The 16,250-nt window shown below is 48.7% G+C and overlaps 1 protein-coding gene and 1 non-coding gene across 5 annotated transcripts; both read right to left on the bottom strand.

The window, feature by feature from the left end:
* Positions 1 to 7,811: 7,811 nt before the first annotated feature.
* Positions 7,812 to 15,963, bottom strand: LOC110589345 (melanoma-associated antigen D2). Of its 4 annotated transcripts, none has more exons than XM_021699919.1 (13): positions 14,709 to 14,799; positions 14,349 to 14,399; positions 13,496 to 13,984; positions 12,581 to 12,889; positions 12,399 to 12,462; positions 12,061 to 12,140; positions 11,409 to 11,503; positions 10,640 to 10,719; positions 10,504 to 10,546; positions 10,120 to 10,182; positions 8,946 to 9,060; positions 8,129 to 8,547; positions 7,812 to 7,939 (listed from the first exon to the last, which is right to left on the bottom strand). In XM_021699919.1, the coding sequence occupies exons 1-12, from the start codon at positions 14,769 to 14,771 to the stop codon at positions 8,137 to 8,139; spliced, it is 1,863 nt and encodes a 620-aa protein (XP_021555594.1). In that variant the 5' UTR covers positions 14,772 to 14,799; the 3' UTR covers positions 7,812 to 7,939; positions 8,129 to 8,136. The 4 variants fall into 4 exon arrangements, with proteins under 4 accessions (XP_021555594.1, XP_021555701.1, XP_021555773.1 ...); XM_021700026.2 differs by lacking the exon at positions 14,709 to 14,799 and adding an exon at positions 15,887 to 15,963 and having other exon boundaries at positions 7,819 to 7,939; positions 14,326 to 14,399; XM_021700098.2 differs by lacking the exon at positions 14,709 to 14,799 and adding an exon at positions 15,281 to 15,347 and having other exon boundaries at positions 7,819 to 7,939; positions 14,326 to 14,399.
* LOC123323549 lies at positions 9,238 to 9,362 on the bottom strand. The gene has a single exon (XR_006539482.1). It is a non-coding gene; the product is annotated as a small nucleolar RNA SNORA11 (small nucleolar RNA).
* Positions 15,964 to 16,250: the final 287 nt, after the last annotated feature.

The raw sequence follows: 16,250 nt of genomic DNA, 5'->3' as shown, positions 1-16,250 counted from the left end.
CTCTCACATTCATACATTCCATTTTTGTTCACATTCTGTCAATCAGAACGGTGTCAAAAAACAGATGGCACACTCAATGGGTAACTGAAGATAAATTAGTGAAGACTTAATTTTCAGAGGTGGGTAGTGTTAAGGGAACTTACAAGGGATGGCCAGATACCCAAGGACTGATCAGCTGAAATCCATTTCCACTCCAAAAATTTAAAGATCAAGGGAATAGGTTATAAGACAGTGGTTTATAAATGGGGACAAGGGCTGCCCACAGGAGTTTATGGCCATGGTTAGGGAACTCAGACATGGCCATAAAACAACTCAGTAAATAGGAATACATGGGAAAAAACACCCTAAACTCTCTGATCATCCTCCATCTCATGCCAATGTGTCTTGTTTGCAGAAGGGGAGCTGTGAGGATGCAGTCAAGAAAAATCATTATCCTGGGGCACAGAATGGGATAGACATGGCTCAAGAGGAGCAAATGGGGAATAATGAAGAGAGCCCATCACCATCACCTCCTCAGCCACCTTTGTACCTGCTTGGGGAGATCCAGCCATCTGTCCTACATCAAGATCTTTGACAGGGCACACATTACCTAGTGAACTGAGTGCAGGACCACATCCAGAGCCACATTGTCTACTACCTTAGGAAAATCCAAGTCACACCCCACTCCATCTACTTATGCCAGCATGGTGAGAGTGAACTCAACCTCAGAGGCCACATCAGAGGTGAGTCTGGTCTCTCAGCTCGGGGCAAGCAGGTAGGAAGGGCCCCAAGAGACCCCAGGCATTGGCTGAGCTGGCCCAGGTGGGCTGTGGGTGGGTGGTACAGCCACTGCATGGGTCCTGAGGATGGGAGGACTCAGTGACAGGGTAAAAGCAGGTTCTGGTCATACCCGCTCTTCCACCCAATCAGCCACTCAGTCTTGATCCATCCTTGAATGGCTCCCATGTGCTAACAGCATCTGCACGTCTGTTAGCTTGGTCTTGACACTTCAGGCCTGCCCAGATCTGGCTCCTCCAGCCCCATTACAGTGAGCACCCTTCACCCCTGCCTGACTGGTTCCCCTCCTCTCTTTCACAACTCTGTGCCTTTGCTTGTGCAGTTTCCCCCACCTAGGCTGCTCTCCTCTGTCAGCTGGTGACCACCACATGCCCTGACAGCTGCCCTGAGGTGCCCCATCCTTGAATCTATTTTCTCCCTTACTCAGGGTTGATGCCACAGCTCCCCACCCCCACTTCAGGCCATCCCACTGTTAGCACTTGTACCCCACCAGTTACTGCTCTTTTCCCGCCCTCCCCCCACCCCCTTCCAGGGCCCAGCTGCTGTTCCATGGTTTGGTCCAGGAAGCCCTCCCCTGTCCTCTCCTGCCCTCCCAGGCAGGTCACTGTGCCCTGGGTTCCATCTCTCCCAGTTCTGGCCCATCTCTGACTATGGCATGAGTCTCTTCTCTCCAGCCAGCATATTAACCTGCACATTATGGGCATAAAATAAGATAAAGACATACATTTTCCTTAGTGTTGGCCCTGTGCCTGGGCTTGTTAATACAGGTATTGTTCTTGCTGGGAGGATGGCTTGGGTAGAACAAATGGGAAATGAGGTGCAGGAGGGAGGAAGCACTCTCTTTTATTGGGCACCTGTGCACAGTCACAGCACCGTCTGCCTCCACATGTGTGTCCCCTTTCAATCTTCACAACAACTCTGTGGGGTGGACATTACCATTAATGGTTTATGAAACCTGAGGAAGCAGAGGCCCAAGGAGGAGAAAAGAGCAGCCCCAGGTCATGCAGCCAGTAAAAAAGAGCCAGGATTGAAAACCAGGCTTTCCTCCCTGCCCCCCAGCATCCCCCCACTGCAGAGGTGGTAGTGTCTTAGGCAAGGCACTGCACTGGAAGGCCTGGTCCTCATGGCTCCCTTTCTGTTACCTTCAGACTGGCAGGCTCCCCTTGAGGTGGACTCAGACCTTTGACTCCCACCCATCTTACTCCTCAGAGCAGAAGGTACTGGTGGCATCATCCCTGCTCCATGGCACCACCTACAGCCAGGGGTCTCTTGGTTGGGGCCACCTATGGCCCTGCCTATACAGCTCAATGCCCAGTTTGGACACATGGCTATCTCCACAATGCATACCGCCCTCGCACACAAACGTGTGCATGTACATGTAAATGCCTGGTACCAACCTTCATACTTATAGGCACAGTGCACCATGCAGTTTACAAAGCACTTTCCCATCGACTGTCACCCAAAATCAGTCACAGAGGACGTCACCTACTGTGTATCAGGGAGCAATCTCGGTGCTTCTCATCCACTATCTAACGTGGTGCTCACAGGACCATGAGCTAATGCTGTTCTCATCTTACAGGCAGGTGATACAAGGCCAGAGAGAAGCGGGGATGTGTCTCAGGTCACATAGGGACCATGTAAGGAAGCTAGAGCAGTTTAACTCCTGTTGCCTACCTCCCAATCAAGGGCTCCTTCCACCAGAGCACACTGACCGCTGACTCATAATCCATAATCAGAATGTGTGTACACAATGCCTATATTTAGACATATACATGTGGGCTTGTGTCTATGCATTTGTGCTGATGTTCATCACACGCCATCTGTGACTAACAACATGCCTTTGCCAAAAAAGAGCGAATCACTTGCTCATTTGGGTTCTCATAGCTCTTCATGGTTCCTCTCGATGCTGTCATTGTTTCCCTCACTGGACTGGTTGTGTCTTGAGAGTGGGACACTCTGGGACCCATGAATACTTTAGTCTCTAATGCATGTTTGTTTAATAAACAAGTAAATGTCTGAGTGAGTTGAGTGAGTGTGACAGATTGGGATGCTGTATAGAGCCTCTGACAAGCCCCAACTGGAGAATCAAAGCACAAGCCTCTAGAGTATTAAAGCAAAAGTCATGCACTTTGTCAAATAACTACTCTCCTTTTAAGAAACAGCTCCTGGCACCTGATGACTAATTCAGCAAAGTTAAATTACTGGCCCTGGTAGAGTTCGAATACCTAACCATGGGATCCCCAGTGACCCTGCAAACTGAGCAGCCCATCCTGGGCTTGGTGCCATCTGATCCACCAAGCCAAAAAGTTGGGCAGGCAATAACAACACTCCATCACCAGAGGACAGTGGTATAAACAAAATCAGTCTGGAGAAGGACCTGAAGGAACAAGTGAGTTGCAGGAGGTTCACACTCCCATAGCCCCTACTCCTGCCACACTGCTTGCTCTTTGTCAGCTCACACCTAAGTGTTTGTGGGTAATTTCCAATAACCAGCTTACTGAAGAAGAAAAAACCCAGGGACATGGTTTGCAGGTGCTGCTGCTTGATAAGGAGGAACTAGGTGGAAGTTGACAGCTGTAGCGTTAATAGCTCCACTCAGGTGTGACCCTGATGGGAAGTAAAGGAAGAGAAATCCTCTAAGAAGGCAAAACTTGGAGCTATGAATCTGGTTGATCTCTTTACCCAGAAAGTGACCTGGCCAGGCACACAGTCAATACCAACTAACACTCTGGCCTGATGATCCAAGACTGGGAAGGAATAAGACTGGAGAACTGATAGCAATAACAATAATGCAACAAAGTACTTGGAGAGTACTGAAACTAGGTTAGTTTCAGTAACAAAGACTATAACCATCCTCCTTATTTCCTTTTTTGTTCTCTCTCTGTGTGTATGTGTAATTTATTTCCATCCTCTTCATCTTCGCCCCACTGTAGAATATAGTGTGTGCTTGGTGGCTCAACGTACAATTTAGTTCATAGCTTGTAGCATATCTAGAAAGGGTTGTAAGGTAACTAGAATAGGAAAGGCTATCACCCAAAAGTACTGGACCTGGAGCTGGAGATAGTGATAAGATTTGCAGTAATCTCCTTTTGGATAAGGGGTGAGTGGTGGTTATACATGGATTAGTAGCATTATGTTGAACCAAGGCATTTTTGAAAGTGTTAAGTTTGGGGAAAAGTTTGCTGTCCATTTTGTTCTCACAAATGCTTGATTTCTAGAAGATATTCTCTCTTACTCTCTCCCCTCACCCCCCTTTCCTGGATACCCAGCATTCATTCTACCTTGTTTTATTCAGTCCACAGGAAATATTACTCTAGGGCTTGCATTTTCAACGTGTGAGTGTTGGTGGATAGGGTGGTGGGTAATCACCCCCAGAGGGGTGAAAATTGGCTCTTGGGGAGGCAAAAATAATCAGCTATTGTGATAGTTTGTGGTCCTCTAAGGCTCAAGCCTACCTGATAAAAATCTTACTCCTCAGTTTTTAATTTCTCTCACTGGGTTTTCTTGGCTATCACATGAGCAGCAATGCTGAGGTCACGGAAGATACACAAAACCTATGCAAGGTCAGCATTACAAAATCTCGGAGAATAGATGGCTGTGACTGGAGGACTTTCAATCCATTCCTCCACTGCAGTCATATAGTGAGAAGTGGCCCGTGTGTGCCTTTTGGCTGCCATTGACTGCCTTTGACCCTCAGTGCCTTTGTGTTATTTGGGCTTTGAGAATTAAATTAAAATAGTTTCTATTTAACTCTACAAAAGTTATTCATTCCATCATTATTTATGTTAAGTACTGAAAAGAAAAACTGTTAATACCTGAATGAATATCTAGCAGCTAGTTATTTTCTCGTATCAAGTAACACTTAAAAATTAAGTTCACTAAAAATAGTTTTAATTTAAATTTCCAATTGTTTTACTTTTGCTAGAAAAAATAAGTTGTGAATAACTTTTTAAAAAAATTATTACACTGCTATCATATCTGTTATAAAAATGGCTGAAAAAAATAAAAATAAAAATGGCTAATTTTCAGGGGCACCTGGCTGGCTCAGTTGGAAGAACATGTGACTCTTGATCTCAGGGTCATGAATTAAAACCTCACATTGGGTGTGGAGCCTACTTAAAATAAATGGCTAATTTTCATATGTAATTTGATACATTACAATGTAAGTTACATTATAATATAAATAAATTGCATTTAAAGTTTTCAGCAAATAAGGATGCCTGGGTGGCTCAGTCAGTTAAGTGTCTGCCTTCGGCTCAGGTCAAGATCTCAGGGTCCTGGGATCGAGCCCCGCATTGGGGTCCCTGAGCCTGCCGCTCCCCCTGCTTGTGCTCTCACTCTCTCGTTCTGACAAATAAGTAAAATCTTTAAAAAAATGTTTAAAAAGGGGTGCCTGGGTGGCTCAGTCGGTTAAGCGTCTGCCTTCGGCTCAGGTCATGGTCCCAGGGTCCTGGGATCGAGCCCTGCATCGGGCTCCCTGCTCAGTGGGAAGCCTGCTTCTCCCTCTCCCACTCCCCCTGCTTGTGTCTCTGTCAAATAAATAAATAAAATCTTTTAAAAAAATGTTTAAAAAAGTTGTTCAGCAAATAGTTATAAAGTTAAATGTTAATAGCTTTTATGATTTTTAAACTTTTAACTTAAACATTTTAGTCATCACTACCCCTGTATTTAATAAAAATATTTTATGTATTAAGCACAAATATACAGTTATTAAATATATATACAGTATATCTGTGGTATCGAAATTTCATGGGAGGGAGCAATAGCAATTAGGACAAAAATATCTAAAAAGGATTCTTCAGGAGTGATAATGAAAAGTAGGTGGAGAAACCGCTCTAGGAGCTCTTCCATCTCCTAGCCGAGGGGAAGACATACAATATAATCTAGAATTATTTGGAATTTAATATGTACTGAAACAAAGAATGAAAAGTGTGGGAATTCATTCATTGCAGTAATGGCCTCCAAACTGACAATTGGCAAAAACATGAACTGGAGTCTATCCCCATTTTCTCTTCCCAGCTCTGGCCACTCCCCACTTGCCTGGAACCAGACTTCATCTCTTCCCCCCTGCCCAACATGCCTTCAGTCCTTACATTTGGGGAGGAGTAAGCCAACCCTTTGTCCTCTCAAATTCCAGGCCTTGCATGAAGGGAGAAGAGGTGGATAGCCCTGCAAGCCCAGTGGTCTGCAGAGGGAAGTGCAAAGAGCAGAGTTCTCCCTATGACTATGATACACCCTTACTTCTATCAAGCACTTTTAACTCAATTATTAGAGTTATAATCCCCAAGTTCCTTGCCAGGCCCCATCACCTCCCCATTCCACTTTCAGATGGACATTACCTGAGAACCTGAGGGGGACCCTGGACAGAGTATCCATCCACTAAAGAGTCCTTCCTAAGCCTAAGCTGTCCTTGACCTTGTCTAGACTTCCAGGTACTACCCAGCCCCTGAGGAAACCGTGGTCTATGAAATCAATGGAAGAACATCTGCTTCCAGTGAAGAATACCTCAACAGCAAAAGCAAGTCTCCATTCATGGCCATAGGCAAGGAGCTGCCTTGCTCTAAATGGGAGTGGTTTTTTTGTTTTGTTTTGTTTGTTTTTTAGATTGTTCTTTTATTGCTTAGTCTACAGGAGGGAAGAGGCAGCCATTACTAGGTCCTCCGTAAGATTCTGTCCCAGTGATTAGGGGTCTGGTATTGGGGGATTCGATGATGGGGGCTTCCTGGAGAGAAAGGTCCAGGGAAATACTCCCCCAAATAGGGTGAAGGTGGATCTTTTGATTGACTGAGGACCCTATGTGTTAATGGGCAGTGTAGCTGAGAGGACGCCTTCAATCACACAAGTGTACTTTGGCACCTCATTCCAAATGTTCCTTTCTACCCCAACTCCTGCCACCATCCCTGGTGATTTCACTGTCCACAGGGATAACCCAGCCAGCACCCTGGCACCCCAGGCTATTGACTCCTCATTTCCAGAAAATGCCATCTTCTCTCCCCTTTAAGTACCCAATCCTTGGACCTTACATCACTTAGAGTTCTCTTTGCTCTGTCTTCTTAAATACAATCATCCCACTGTCTGACCATATGACTAGTCCCCCAGATCATCTTTCTAGTTCTCTCAACACCCCTTCCCAGATACCTAGAACACTGCCAGACATAGAGCAGGCACTTAACATTCTGCCCTGTTCATAGACTTCACTGAAACTCCTGCCCATGAACTCCTACAGTCTCCCAGTTCATCAATTTCCTCATCTGCCCCCTCAAGCCTGCCTGGGTCCCATGATCCATCCATCTCTTCCACCATTCTGTGTATCTACTATGTCAGACATTATGCACACAGTAATGAAGATACAGACCCACATACTCACTGCTCTTGACCTTATGTCCTTATTCCAGAACCAAAACCTTGGGATAAATTAACTTATCTTCTTGATTCCAAAATTGCTGAGCACCTTGCCATGGGGGAAAGGTCTCCCAAAAATCATGGGCTCCATCCTCTACTGGAGCCTACCCTCTTGCCTGACATCTTTCCACAGTCCCCTTTCCAAATCCTTTCTGGACAGTCCCTTCTCCCAGGCCTTACCCTCCCATCTCCTCAGGGCTACATGGGTCAGTCTTTAACATCTCCCTCTTTATTGGCTCCTGCCCGCTCAAGCCTCTCTCTCCTTTCCCAAGAAAATCCTCACTTGTTCTTGTATCTCCCTTTAGCTACCTCTCTCTCTCTCCTCCCTCTCTCATCCAAATTTCTCAAAACGAGAGCCTATATTTGATATCCAATCTCCTCTACCTCTGCTTTCTGCTTGACTTGCCCACCTCAGGGCTCTTCTTCAAAGTGTGTCCTCTGTGCTTAGAATCTTCATGACTCCCCACCCCACTGCAATCCTGCCTACACTGCAGACTAGAGATGCAGAACAAGCTATCCCAGAGAGATGCTAATCTTTCTCCCCTGAATCCAGTAAACATAGATTTACTTTTAAATGTGATACCAAAATATGACAGCCCACCAAAAAAAAAAAAGAGCAATAAACTCAGAAATGGCAGATAGATTTAATGTAGAATATCAACTTCAATTGATTGATAGTGGCTGCCTAGAGTGCTATGTTGAATAGGTTTCTGAGGAGGCACCCTGGCTCGAAGAGAAAGACTGCTGGGATTAGGAATATCTGAAAACACAAGTAAAAGAAATGCAGAATGTCAACTGAGAGCCGCCAAAAGGGAAGGAATAAAATGCCAAGAGTGGGGTTTTCCCACATGCTCCATATGGTCCTGCAACCTTGGCCTTCCTATAACCAGCCAACTCCTCATCCCAACCCCATAAGCCCCGGCTGTCCCAACCCAGTCTAAGTAGATACCTGAAATCTCACTTATAGGAGAAACCACAGGCACCCGAGCTGCCACTGGCACTGGCACCAGCTCCACTGAGGCCCGCGAAGAGCCCAAACGTGAGAGTGGCGGTCAGGCTGGCAGTGGCACCGAAGCTGCCAGTGGTACTCACACTGGCACTCGCACCAGAGCTAGCACCACCACTCTCTTGGGCTTTGGCTTTAGCTTCAGCTCCAGCCTGGATCCGGGCTTTAGCCCAGGGTCCAATATCAGCTTCGTCCCAGTTGCAGGGCCCAGCAGCATTTTCAGAGCCAAGCCCAATGCCCATTCGAGCTCTAATCTCAGCTCTCGCCTTGGCTTCAGCTGCTGCCTCAGCAGCAGCCTTCATATCTGCTTCCATTGCCTCTCGGTACTGAGCTGCCCATTCCTTGGGATCCTTCTTTTGTACCTGAAACAGAAATAACCACCATCAGAAGGATCAGAATCCAAGAACCGAGCACCTAACTGTATGCTCAGCACCACGCTGCAGGCTCTCCACAATAATAACAATATAACAAATACTATTAGTACTTATGTGCTTAACATTCCATCCCTGCTCTGACACTTATTAGCTCTGGGAGCTTGGATGTGTCACCTAACAACCTCTCTGAGCCTGATTTTTCTAATCCGGTATAGGGTAATGACATGTTAGCTGGACAAATTAAATGATTCAGATAAATGTTTGGCACAGTGACAGAGGCTTCAGAATGTTCACATATGACCTGCAGGCTGCTCTACACACAGCCTACCCTAGCCAGCAGCACCCTATGCTCTTGATATGCCAAGGTTGGGCAGCTATCCAATTACCTTGCAGGCAAACTTGAGGACTTTCATCTTGCTGGTCTCATAGTAGGAGCGCAGGCCCCAGAAGAACTCATACTCAGGGGGGTTGCTATTAGGGACTCTGGCATAGTCCAAGTACCTTGAAAAGAGAAGTGAAAAGCCTTTATGTCCAAGAAAACCACAGCCCACCCATGTGTGGACTGGACAGGTCCTAAGTGGCAACCTCCCCCACTAAGTACTATAGCTTTTCTTCCAGTATTGAGCCCTGTCCCATTGGTCCTGTCCAGGGAAGCCACATGGAGGTGCAGGGTGGGACACGTGTAGCCTATATGTTTGTAAGAAGGCCACAAATTTCATTGGTCACAATGAACCCAGATTCTTATTGGGTGTCTTATAAACAGAGAAGCCATTTGCGTAGGCCCCCTGCTCTGAGCACACCCCATACTGGGGTACGTCTACAACCTAGTGAGCCCTGGGACAATCTACCATAGAAAATGACTGTAAAGGGAAGAAACAGTCCACAAAGAGTAGCATACTTCATGCATATTTCCGATTGCGCGTGCACGCATGCACACATGTGCTCTCTAAGGATAAAGGGTACGGTGGGCCCTGACCAGAAAGTCAGACGGGCTCCATGACCAAATCGGCCCCTTGCCAGCCAGGGCCACAATCAGACTTCCACTCTCTGAGACCCAGGTCCCTCAACTGAAAATGGGGATGGGATGGCAGCACCTATTCTGCAGGGCAGTTACAAAAATGAAATGAGATGCACAAGTCCCCAGCACAGTACCTGGCTGTCTAAAGCTATCATTCTATAGCGTCTCTTTATGGAGATTAATTTCTATAAAGCCCTGGTTAGCACAGTAAAAAGAACCTAGGCATTGGGGCCAGGATCTAAATATGACTCTCCCACTTGCTACCTGTGTAGCAATTTACTTGAGCAAATTACTTCACTTCTCTGAACCTCAGTTTACTCACATGTGCAACGCTGGTGATGACAATCCCTACCTTGAAGAACTGTCCTGCAAGCATATGTGAAAGTACAAGTAGGTCAGGAAATGTGTCCTCCTGTTCCCTCTCACTACCTCAGGAATAAGCTACCTACTGCCTGCACACACACACATGCACCATAGGTTAATTACTCAGCTCTGAAACAAGCAAAACACGTGGAACACACCATCATCAGACACACACTTACTTCTGTTTCACAAACTCATCAGTAATAAGCTTCTTCACGTCCCCAAAAAGTGAGTGATGTATCCTGATGGCAGAGAAAGAAAAATCCATCAATAAATCAGTTAATCAATCAATCAGATATGCACTTCCCAGATGTATGCAGAGGCATTTTCAACATGGAAAAGAGGTTACGAGCACAAGAGGAAAACTCCACAGAAGCCCAAGAGATAGTGAGACAGGAAGCAGAGTTTGGGACCATTTCCCCATCCACCCAGGTCAGAACCCTGGACCCTTTACCAGCACCCCCACCCATTCCACCAGACCACCAGACTGATGCAATCCTGGAACCATCCTTTCTTTCCAAACAACAACATGGACAGCAAGCACTGAGAGAGCCCAATCATACCCAGGGCGCAGCCCCAGCTTGCGCAGCACCTCCCAGATGACAGCTGCAAGGGGAGGCAAGAGGAGACAGGGACAGAAAATGAGCATGTGGAATTCCAACTGTGGCCACCCATTCAGCTGCATGCCCAGCCACTCACCCTCACTGGACCGATTTCCATTCATAAAGATGATGCTAAGAAGCACCATGAGGAGACCTAGCTTTGGTGAATCCTTGGTCCTAGGGGAATAAGGTAGAGAGAAGGTTTATGTCCAGTGGTCATCTGCAAAAAACACACCAGCCAGCTCACTAGGCTATCCTCTCCCAGATTCCTCAGACATGACAGAATTCTGCCCAGTCTATGCTTCAAGCGCTATGTGACCCTAAGCAAGGCTCTTAGACTCTTAAGTCTCAGTCTCCTATTGAGTAGCAGGGGAAAATCCAATCTTACCCCACCCCAGGTAGCAAGAGGATGGAAGAATGCCTGTCCACCTGGGACAACCCAGGGACCTTCTCTCCCAGACCCCTCTGCCCCAAAAGAATTCTAGGCATAGCCCCAGTGGGTGCTCCTGTCCTTCAAGCATCATGATTCACCCACACCAGGAAGCCCTCCCTTGAGAACCCCACTCTACCAAAGCCAGTAGGAAGAGACAAGCAATGACAGGGCTGCTTTCCTGGGAAGCTTCTGGAGAAACAGAAAACCTGACAGGAGGAATGCACTGCTCCAGGCTTTTACACCCTTCAGTCAATCATAATCAAGCACCATTACCATGTGCAGGACTCCAACTATGTGCAGGAACTGGAACGGGGACTTTTTAGGTCCTGTCTTCCTGACTCTCCAAGGAGATGTGGGGAGAGATGACAGGGATGGGGTAGTGCCAGAGACAGAAGCAGAGCCTTCCTCCCACCCCAGCCCTTTCCCAGCTTACGTTCCCAGTATGCCTGCATCAGTGGGCTCTAAGGTGCTGAGAAGAATGTACAAGTGGTCATTCTTATCAATTTCCTTCAACTGAATCCCAAATACCTATGGATGGGGAAAACAGCTTGTAAGATCACAAATTCAGCTTCCTGAGCATCCCACAGCTCCCATGTACCTAGGTGTGTGGGGCTACGTGGGTGTGGATGAGGATGTGTGTGTGCGTTGTGTGAGGGGAGGGGTCAGTGAGATAATGTACATAAACCTAAGTGGTTGGCACACAGCCAACAGGTAAGAAATCTACTATTGTTTTCAGTATCATTTCTGTGATTAGTGGAAATCTAGGGAGACAGAGAATAGGGAATAGAAGGAAGACGTGAGGATGTAAAATACATTACAGGACATCTCCAGAAGCAGAGAGAAGCCAGGACTAAGTTGGGTGGCTTGGGTCCTAGCTGTGCTTTTATGAGATTTGCTGTGTGACCCTGGGCTAGTCTATGCCCCTCCTCAGGCACTCTGGATATGGGAAGGCCCCTTCCTATCTATCCATTCACACAGTGATAGGACTGAATAGTGAGTCTCTGGTCCCACCCCAGAACAGACATGTACACTTGTTCAATTCAAAGCTTCCCCACTGCATCCATCCCCCATGGCTGCCCCTTCACCTTCTCCAAGGAATAGCCTGCTCGTTCAATGATTTCAGGGTACACATCAGTGTATTCTTTGATGATGTCCTTCAGCATGTCTGCAAGGGGAGAGTGTTGCGAGCACCTGAGCTGAAGTGAAGCCAGGTGGCCCCAAATCCAAGCTAAAGACCCTGTGCCAACCCTGCTGTAGGTGGCACAAACAGGTTCTGAAGTAATGAATAGAGATGCTAGCACTGCCAAATTAGAACTCTGGGAGTACAAAGGTAGGAGCGTAAGGGCAAGGAATGTCCTCAGCACATGGGAAAGAGGGCAGTGGAGGGCACAGCTTAGGGGATGGAGCGTTAGCAGGACTCTACCTGAGCGTTTGATGGGAATCTTCGTCTGGTCTTTAACCAAGAGGTACTTCACCAAATCATTTGCCTGGGAAAGGGAAAACAAGGTAAAAAGATCAAAATATGTTTGCAGAAGATTTGAGAAGAAGGCAGAAAAGATAGGCAAGGCAGTAGATAAGGCAGAGTGGAGAGGACGGGGTTCTTACCCTCCCCTGCAAAAGGGCCACATCTCGAGGTGGTGGTGCTTCAGGCTCTTGGGATGACTGGAGCTTGGCAGCTCGACGGCGAGCCTTGCCCCTACGGGCCTTAGGTGACCTCAGGGAGAGCAAAGCTCTCCGGGCCCAAGCAGCCAACCGAGTCCTTGATGCCCTGCGGGCCCAAAAGGCTATGGGGCCCCTTGAAGCCCTGCGGGCCATTGAGGCCATTAGGGCCTTTGAGACCCTTCGGCCAGCTGTGGTTCCAGAAGCCTGACTCTGATCACTGTTGCCATCGTCTTCACCATTCAGATGCTTCACCTGCATCAACAGAGAGAAAGGAAGCACAATATTATCAGATGAAGTAGGTGGTCCTTTTCCCTCATCCTATCTCTTCTGGAAGGCCCCTCTAATCCCACCCCTAGAGTAACAGCCTGACTAGACATTGGCCATGTTGAGTCTTGGGTTTGTTTCTCACTGACTCCCACGCAGGAGTTTCATCCCTGAATCAGGCCAGAAGCAACCTAATGGTGGGGCCTAAGGCTTCTCCTCTTCCTATGTCCACCACTGGCTCTGCTTGTATCACCCTGCACAAGTCACCCCAGCTCTCCGGGACTCAGCTTCCTTCTCTATAAAACTGGATTACTTTCAGGATTTAATGAAATAACCTGTATGAATGTGCCTAGCTCAAGGTCTAACACATGGTAGCTATTATGTAAATACAAAGTGCTTTATATTCACATTGCAGCTACAGGTACCATCTCAATTCTCCACAGTCTGTGAACTCTCTGCAGAGAGAAATTATATCACATTCCTCTTATTGTCCCCCACAGCCTTGATGAGCACAGGGAACTTTCTCAATGTTTGCAGAACAAATGAATCAACTGAGAAGTGGAAAGGGAAGACTGGTGATTACAGAGGTCTTACCTTTCTGGCTTTCTTGGCCTTGACCTTGGGCCGAGTATCCTGATTCTGAGCCTGAGCAGCTGCACCCTCAGGCTTAGGTTCATCTGCCAAAGCCTGAGAGGCAGGAGCCTCAGTCTCCAAGGCCTTTGTATTGACCTTCGTATCAGCCACACAGCTGACCTTTTTGGTCTCAGTGGCAGGCATTGTCACAGGCTGAGGGTCAGCCCTCTGCATCTTGGTGTCAGCTGCTGGACTCTTCTTTTCAACTGCCAGAACCTGGGTATCAGTCAGCTTAGTGGTAGGTGAGGCCTGAGTGGCAGCTGCCTCCTGAGCCTCTGGGGCCTTTGAGACCTCTGTAGCCTTTGAGACTCCTGCAGCATTTGACACCTTCATGGCTTCTGAGACCTCTGGTGCCTTTGAGGTCTTCGGTATCTCTGAGACCTCCAAGTTCTGGGTCACTGTCAATAGGGTCTGTATCTTCAAGCCACTGTCCTTCTCTGAAGCTTCAGCCTGCAAGAGGAAGCAGGAAAGCTCACAGACCTCCCCACCCCCAACTAGGCAAACGGCTCCAAAATTCCAGGGCCTCACTCCTCTGACCTATACGAACTCCTCCTTGCAGTGTGCTCTGCCCACCTAACCCCAACAAGGCCTCTCCTTCCTCTGAGCAGGAAGTGATGGCAGAAGAAGGGGAGGCCTGCCCTCCCTCCCTCCTTCCTTCCTCCATCCTTCATTTCTTCTTTCTTTCCGGGTAAAGAAGGACAAGGATGGGAGGGGTGGTGCCAAGGGAACTGAGGCAGCAACAGGGGCTGGAGAAGAAAAGTAACAAGGGAGAGGACAGAAAGAGGCCTTACCTGGAAGCGGGTTGGACCCGTACCTCTCTTGCTTGTGTCAGACATGTCTCAAGTTCGCCTGGCAAGAGCTGAGCCTGAGGGAGAGAAGGCCTGTGTCAAAGGGGGAGCCTCCTGAACGTCCTCTCTCCTGTTCTGCCTGGAAGCTGATCCTCACTTTCCCTAGGGCCCCAATCCCAAGCCCCTCCCCCACCCCCAATGACTCCGTTCTCAGATTCAGTAATCCAAAGCGTCTAGATCTCAGTTCTCTGCAGCCGCACCCTCCCCTTCTCCAGGAAGATGTGCCAGCGCGGCAGCTCTAAGGACCCCGCCCCTTTTCCCAGTGCCCCCCCCCCCCCACAAGCCGCAGGCCAACAATGCGCATGCGGGTACGCTGCAGGGCCCACCTCAGCCCCGCCCGCTTTCCCAGCACAGGCTCTTTCTTTGATGTCCACCGTGCACATGCGCATTCGGCAGCTGCCCCGTCTCCATGCTGGCTCTTCTCTACACGCCCCTTCCTAGAAATCCACAGTGCGCATGCGCAATGGTCCGGACTCAGTCCACCACCCCTTTCCAACACACGCCCTTCTCCAGGTCCGCAGGACCATTCGGTCCCACCCCCTCCCCTACAACCCTCCCTCTAAAATTGTCGCAGTGTCTGGTGGTCCTGGCCCCTCCCCTACTCACACCCACCCCAAGACCACACTACAGCCCGGTCCCGCCCTTTTTCACAACACGCCCCCTCCAGCCAGGGGCAAAGCCCATCTTGGTTCCGCCCCTTCCTTAATACACCCCCTCCTCAAATCAGAATAGAGCCAGTGATTCCATCTTGGGCCCAGCCAAACCGGGTCCAGTCCCCTCCCTTCCCATCCGGATGGATCCGGTACGATCCGGTCCCTACAGCAGGTTTTCTCCAGATCCCAGAGGGCGGGGCTGATCCCTACTGGGCTGTGATCCAGAGCCGGGCCCCGCAGCTCACCTCCTTCTCAAATTCCAGAGTGCGTCCACTCTCCAAGCCCCTCCAAAACTCCTAGACTGCCCTCCCCGCTCCAGGCCGGAAGTGGTCCCGCCCCTTTCCGCCTCCCTAGGGGGCCTCCGTCGCAGCCAGTCTGCCCTTCCCCCCCGTCTCCCCTTTTCATTTCTTATCACCCCCCCGTATTCCCTTTGCCTTGCTCCCTGCTCCCTATCACCCCTCGCGTTTCCTATTTTACCCCACAGAACTCCTTACTCTCATTCCTTACATCCTCCTCCCGTGTTACCTATGCACCCCCTTCCCTAGCACTCCTTAACCCTTCTCTGCATTCTCTATTTTCTTCTCTGGATTTCCACTTTCCCTCAGTATTCCCCTCCCCCTCCCAGTCCGCCACCCAACAAACCCGGTTCCCCTCCTCCCCCACTAGTCTCTGATCCCCAGTCCTTACCGCCTACTATCCTCAGTAGTCCTTGTTGCCTACATCCCACTCCAGGTCATCTCACCCTCAGTTGCAGTGGTGCAGTAAGGATTGCCCACCTGCCTGGCTATAGGTTCGAGGGAACTGAAATCACTGTCTGGCTGCCAGGAAACCCAAATCTCAACACCCCTCACCTTGTCCTCGAGCAAGTCCGGGATGAGTCTGCCCTCTCTCAGTCCCTCTCGAAGTCTCAGCCTCCAGGACTAGAGCTGCAGCCAGCCCAGCCCAGCCCCTTTCCGCAGCCCCCTGCCACCCCCCTCCTTCCTTGGGGGTGGGGCAATGGGGCCCCGCTCAGGGCTGTCTGACGCCAAAGCCCGTGTTTATGCCACTGTACCAGGCTCAGTCTGCAGACCTTCCAACTAAAATCACCCCCTCAAAGCGATTCATTCATTGAATGTATTTATTTTTATAACTTCATTTTTTTTCTTATTACAAAGGTAATGTGTTGTGAAAATTCAAATAATGCAAAAATATGTAACATACCAATGAAAGGCCACC

This window comes from Neomonachus schauinslandi, chromosome X (assembly GCF_002201575.2).
Source record: "Neomonachus schauinslandi chromosome X, ASM220157v2, whole genome shotgun sequence".
Lineage (NCBI taxonomy): Eukaryota > Metazoa > Chordata > Mammalia > Carnivora > Phocidae > Neomonachus > Neomonachus schauinslandi.
The sequence above is the reverse complement of the archived record's forward strand: the minus strand, read 5'-3'. Positions and strand labels throughout refer to the sequence as shown.

Excerpts from the sequence above, each read along its gene's own strand:
- LOC110589345 (XM_021699919.1), bottom strand. The coding sequence starts at position 14,771 with ATGCGCATGTGCACGGTGGACATCAAAGAAAGAGCCTGTGCTGGGAAA. Across the intron at positions 12,463-12,580 it reads TGGCCCTTTTGCAGGGGAGG|GCAAATGATTTGGTGAAGTA; the intron begins GTAAGAACCCCG and ends TCCCTTTCCCAG. Across the intron at positions 10,183-10,503 it reads AAGCTGGGGCTGCGCCCTGG|GATACATCACTCACTTTTTG; the intron begins GTATGATTGGGC and ends CTCTGCCATCAG.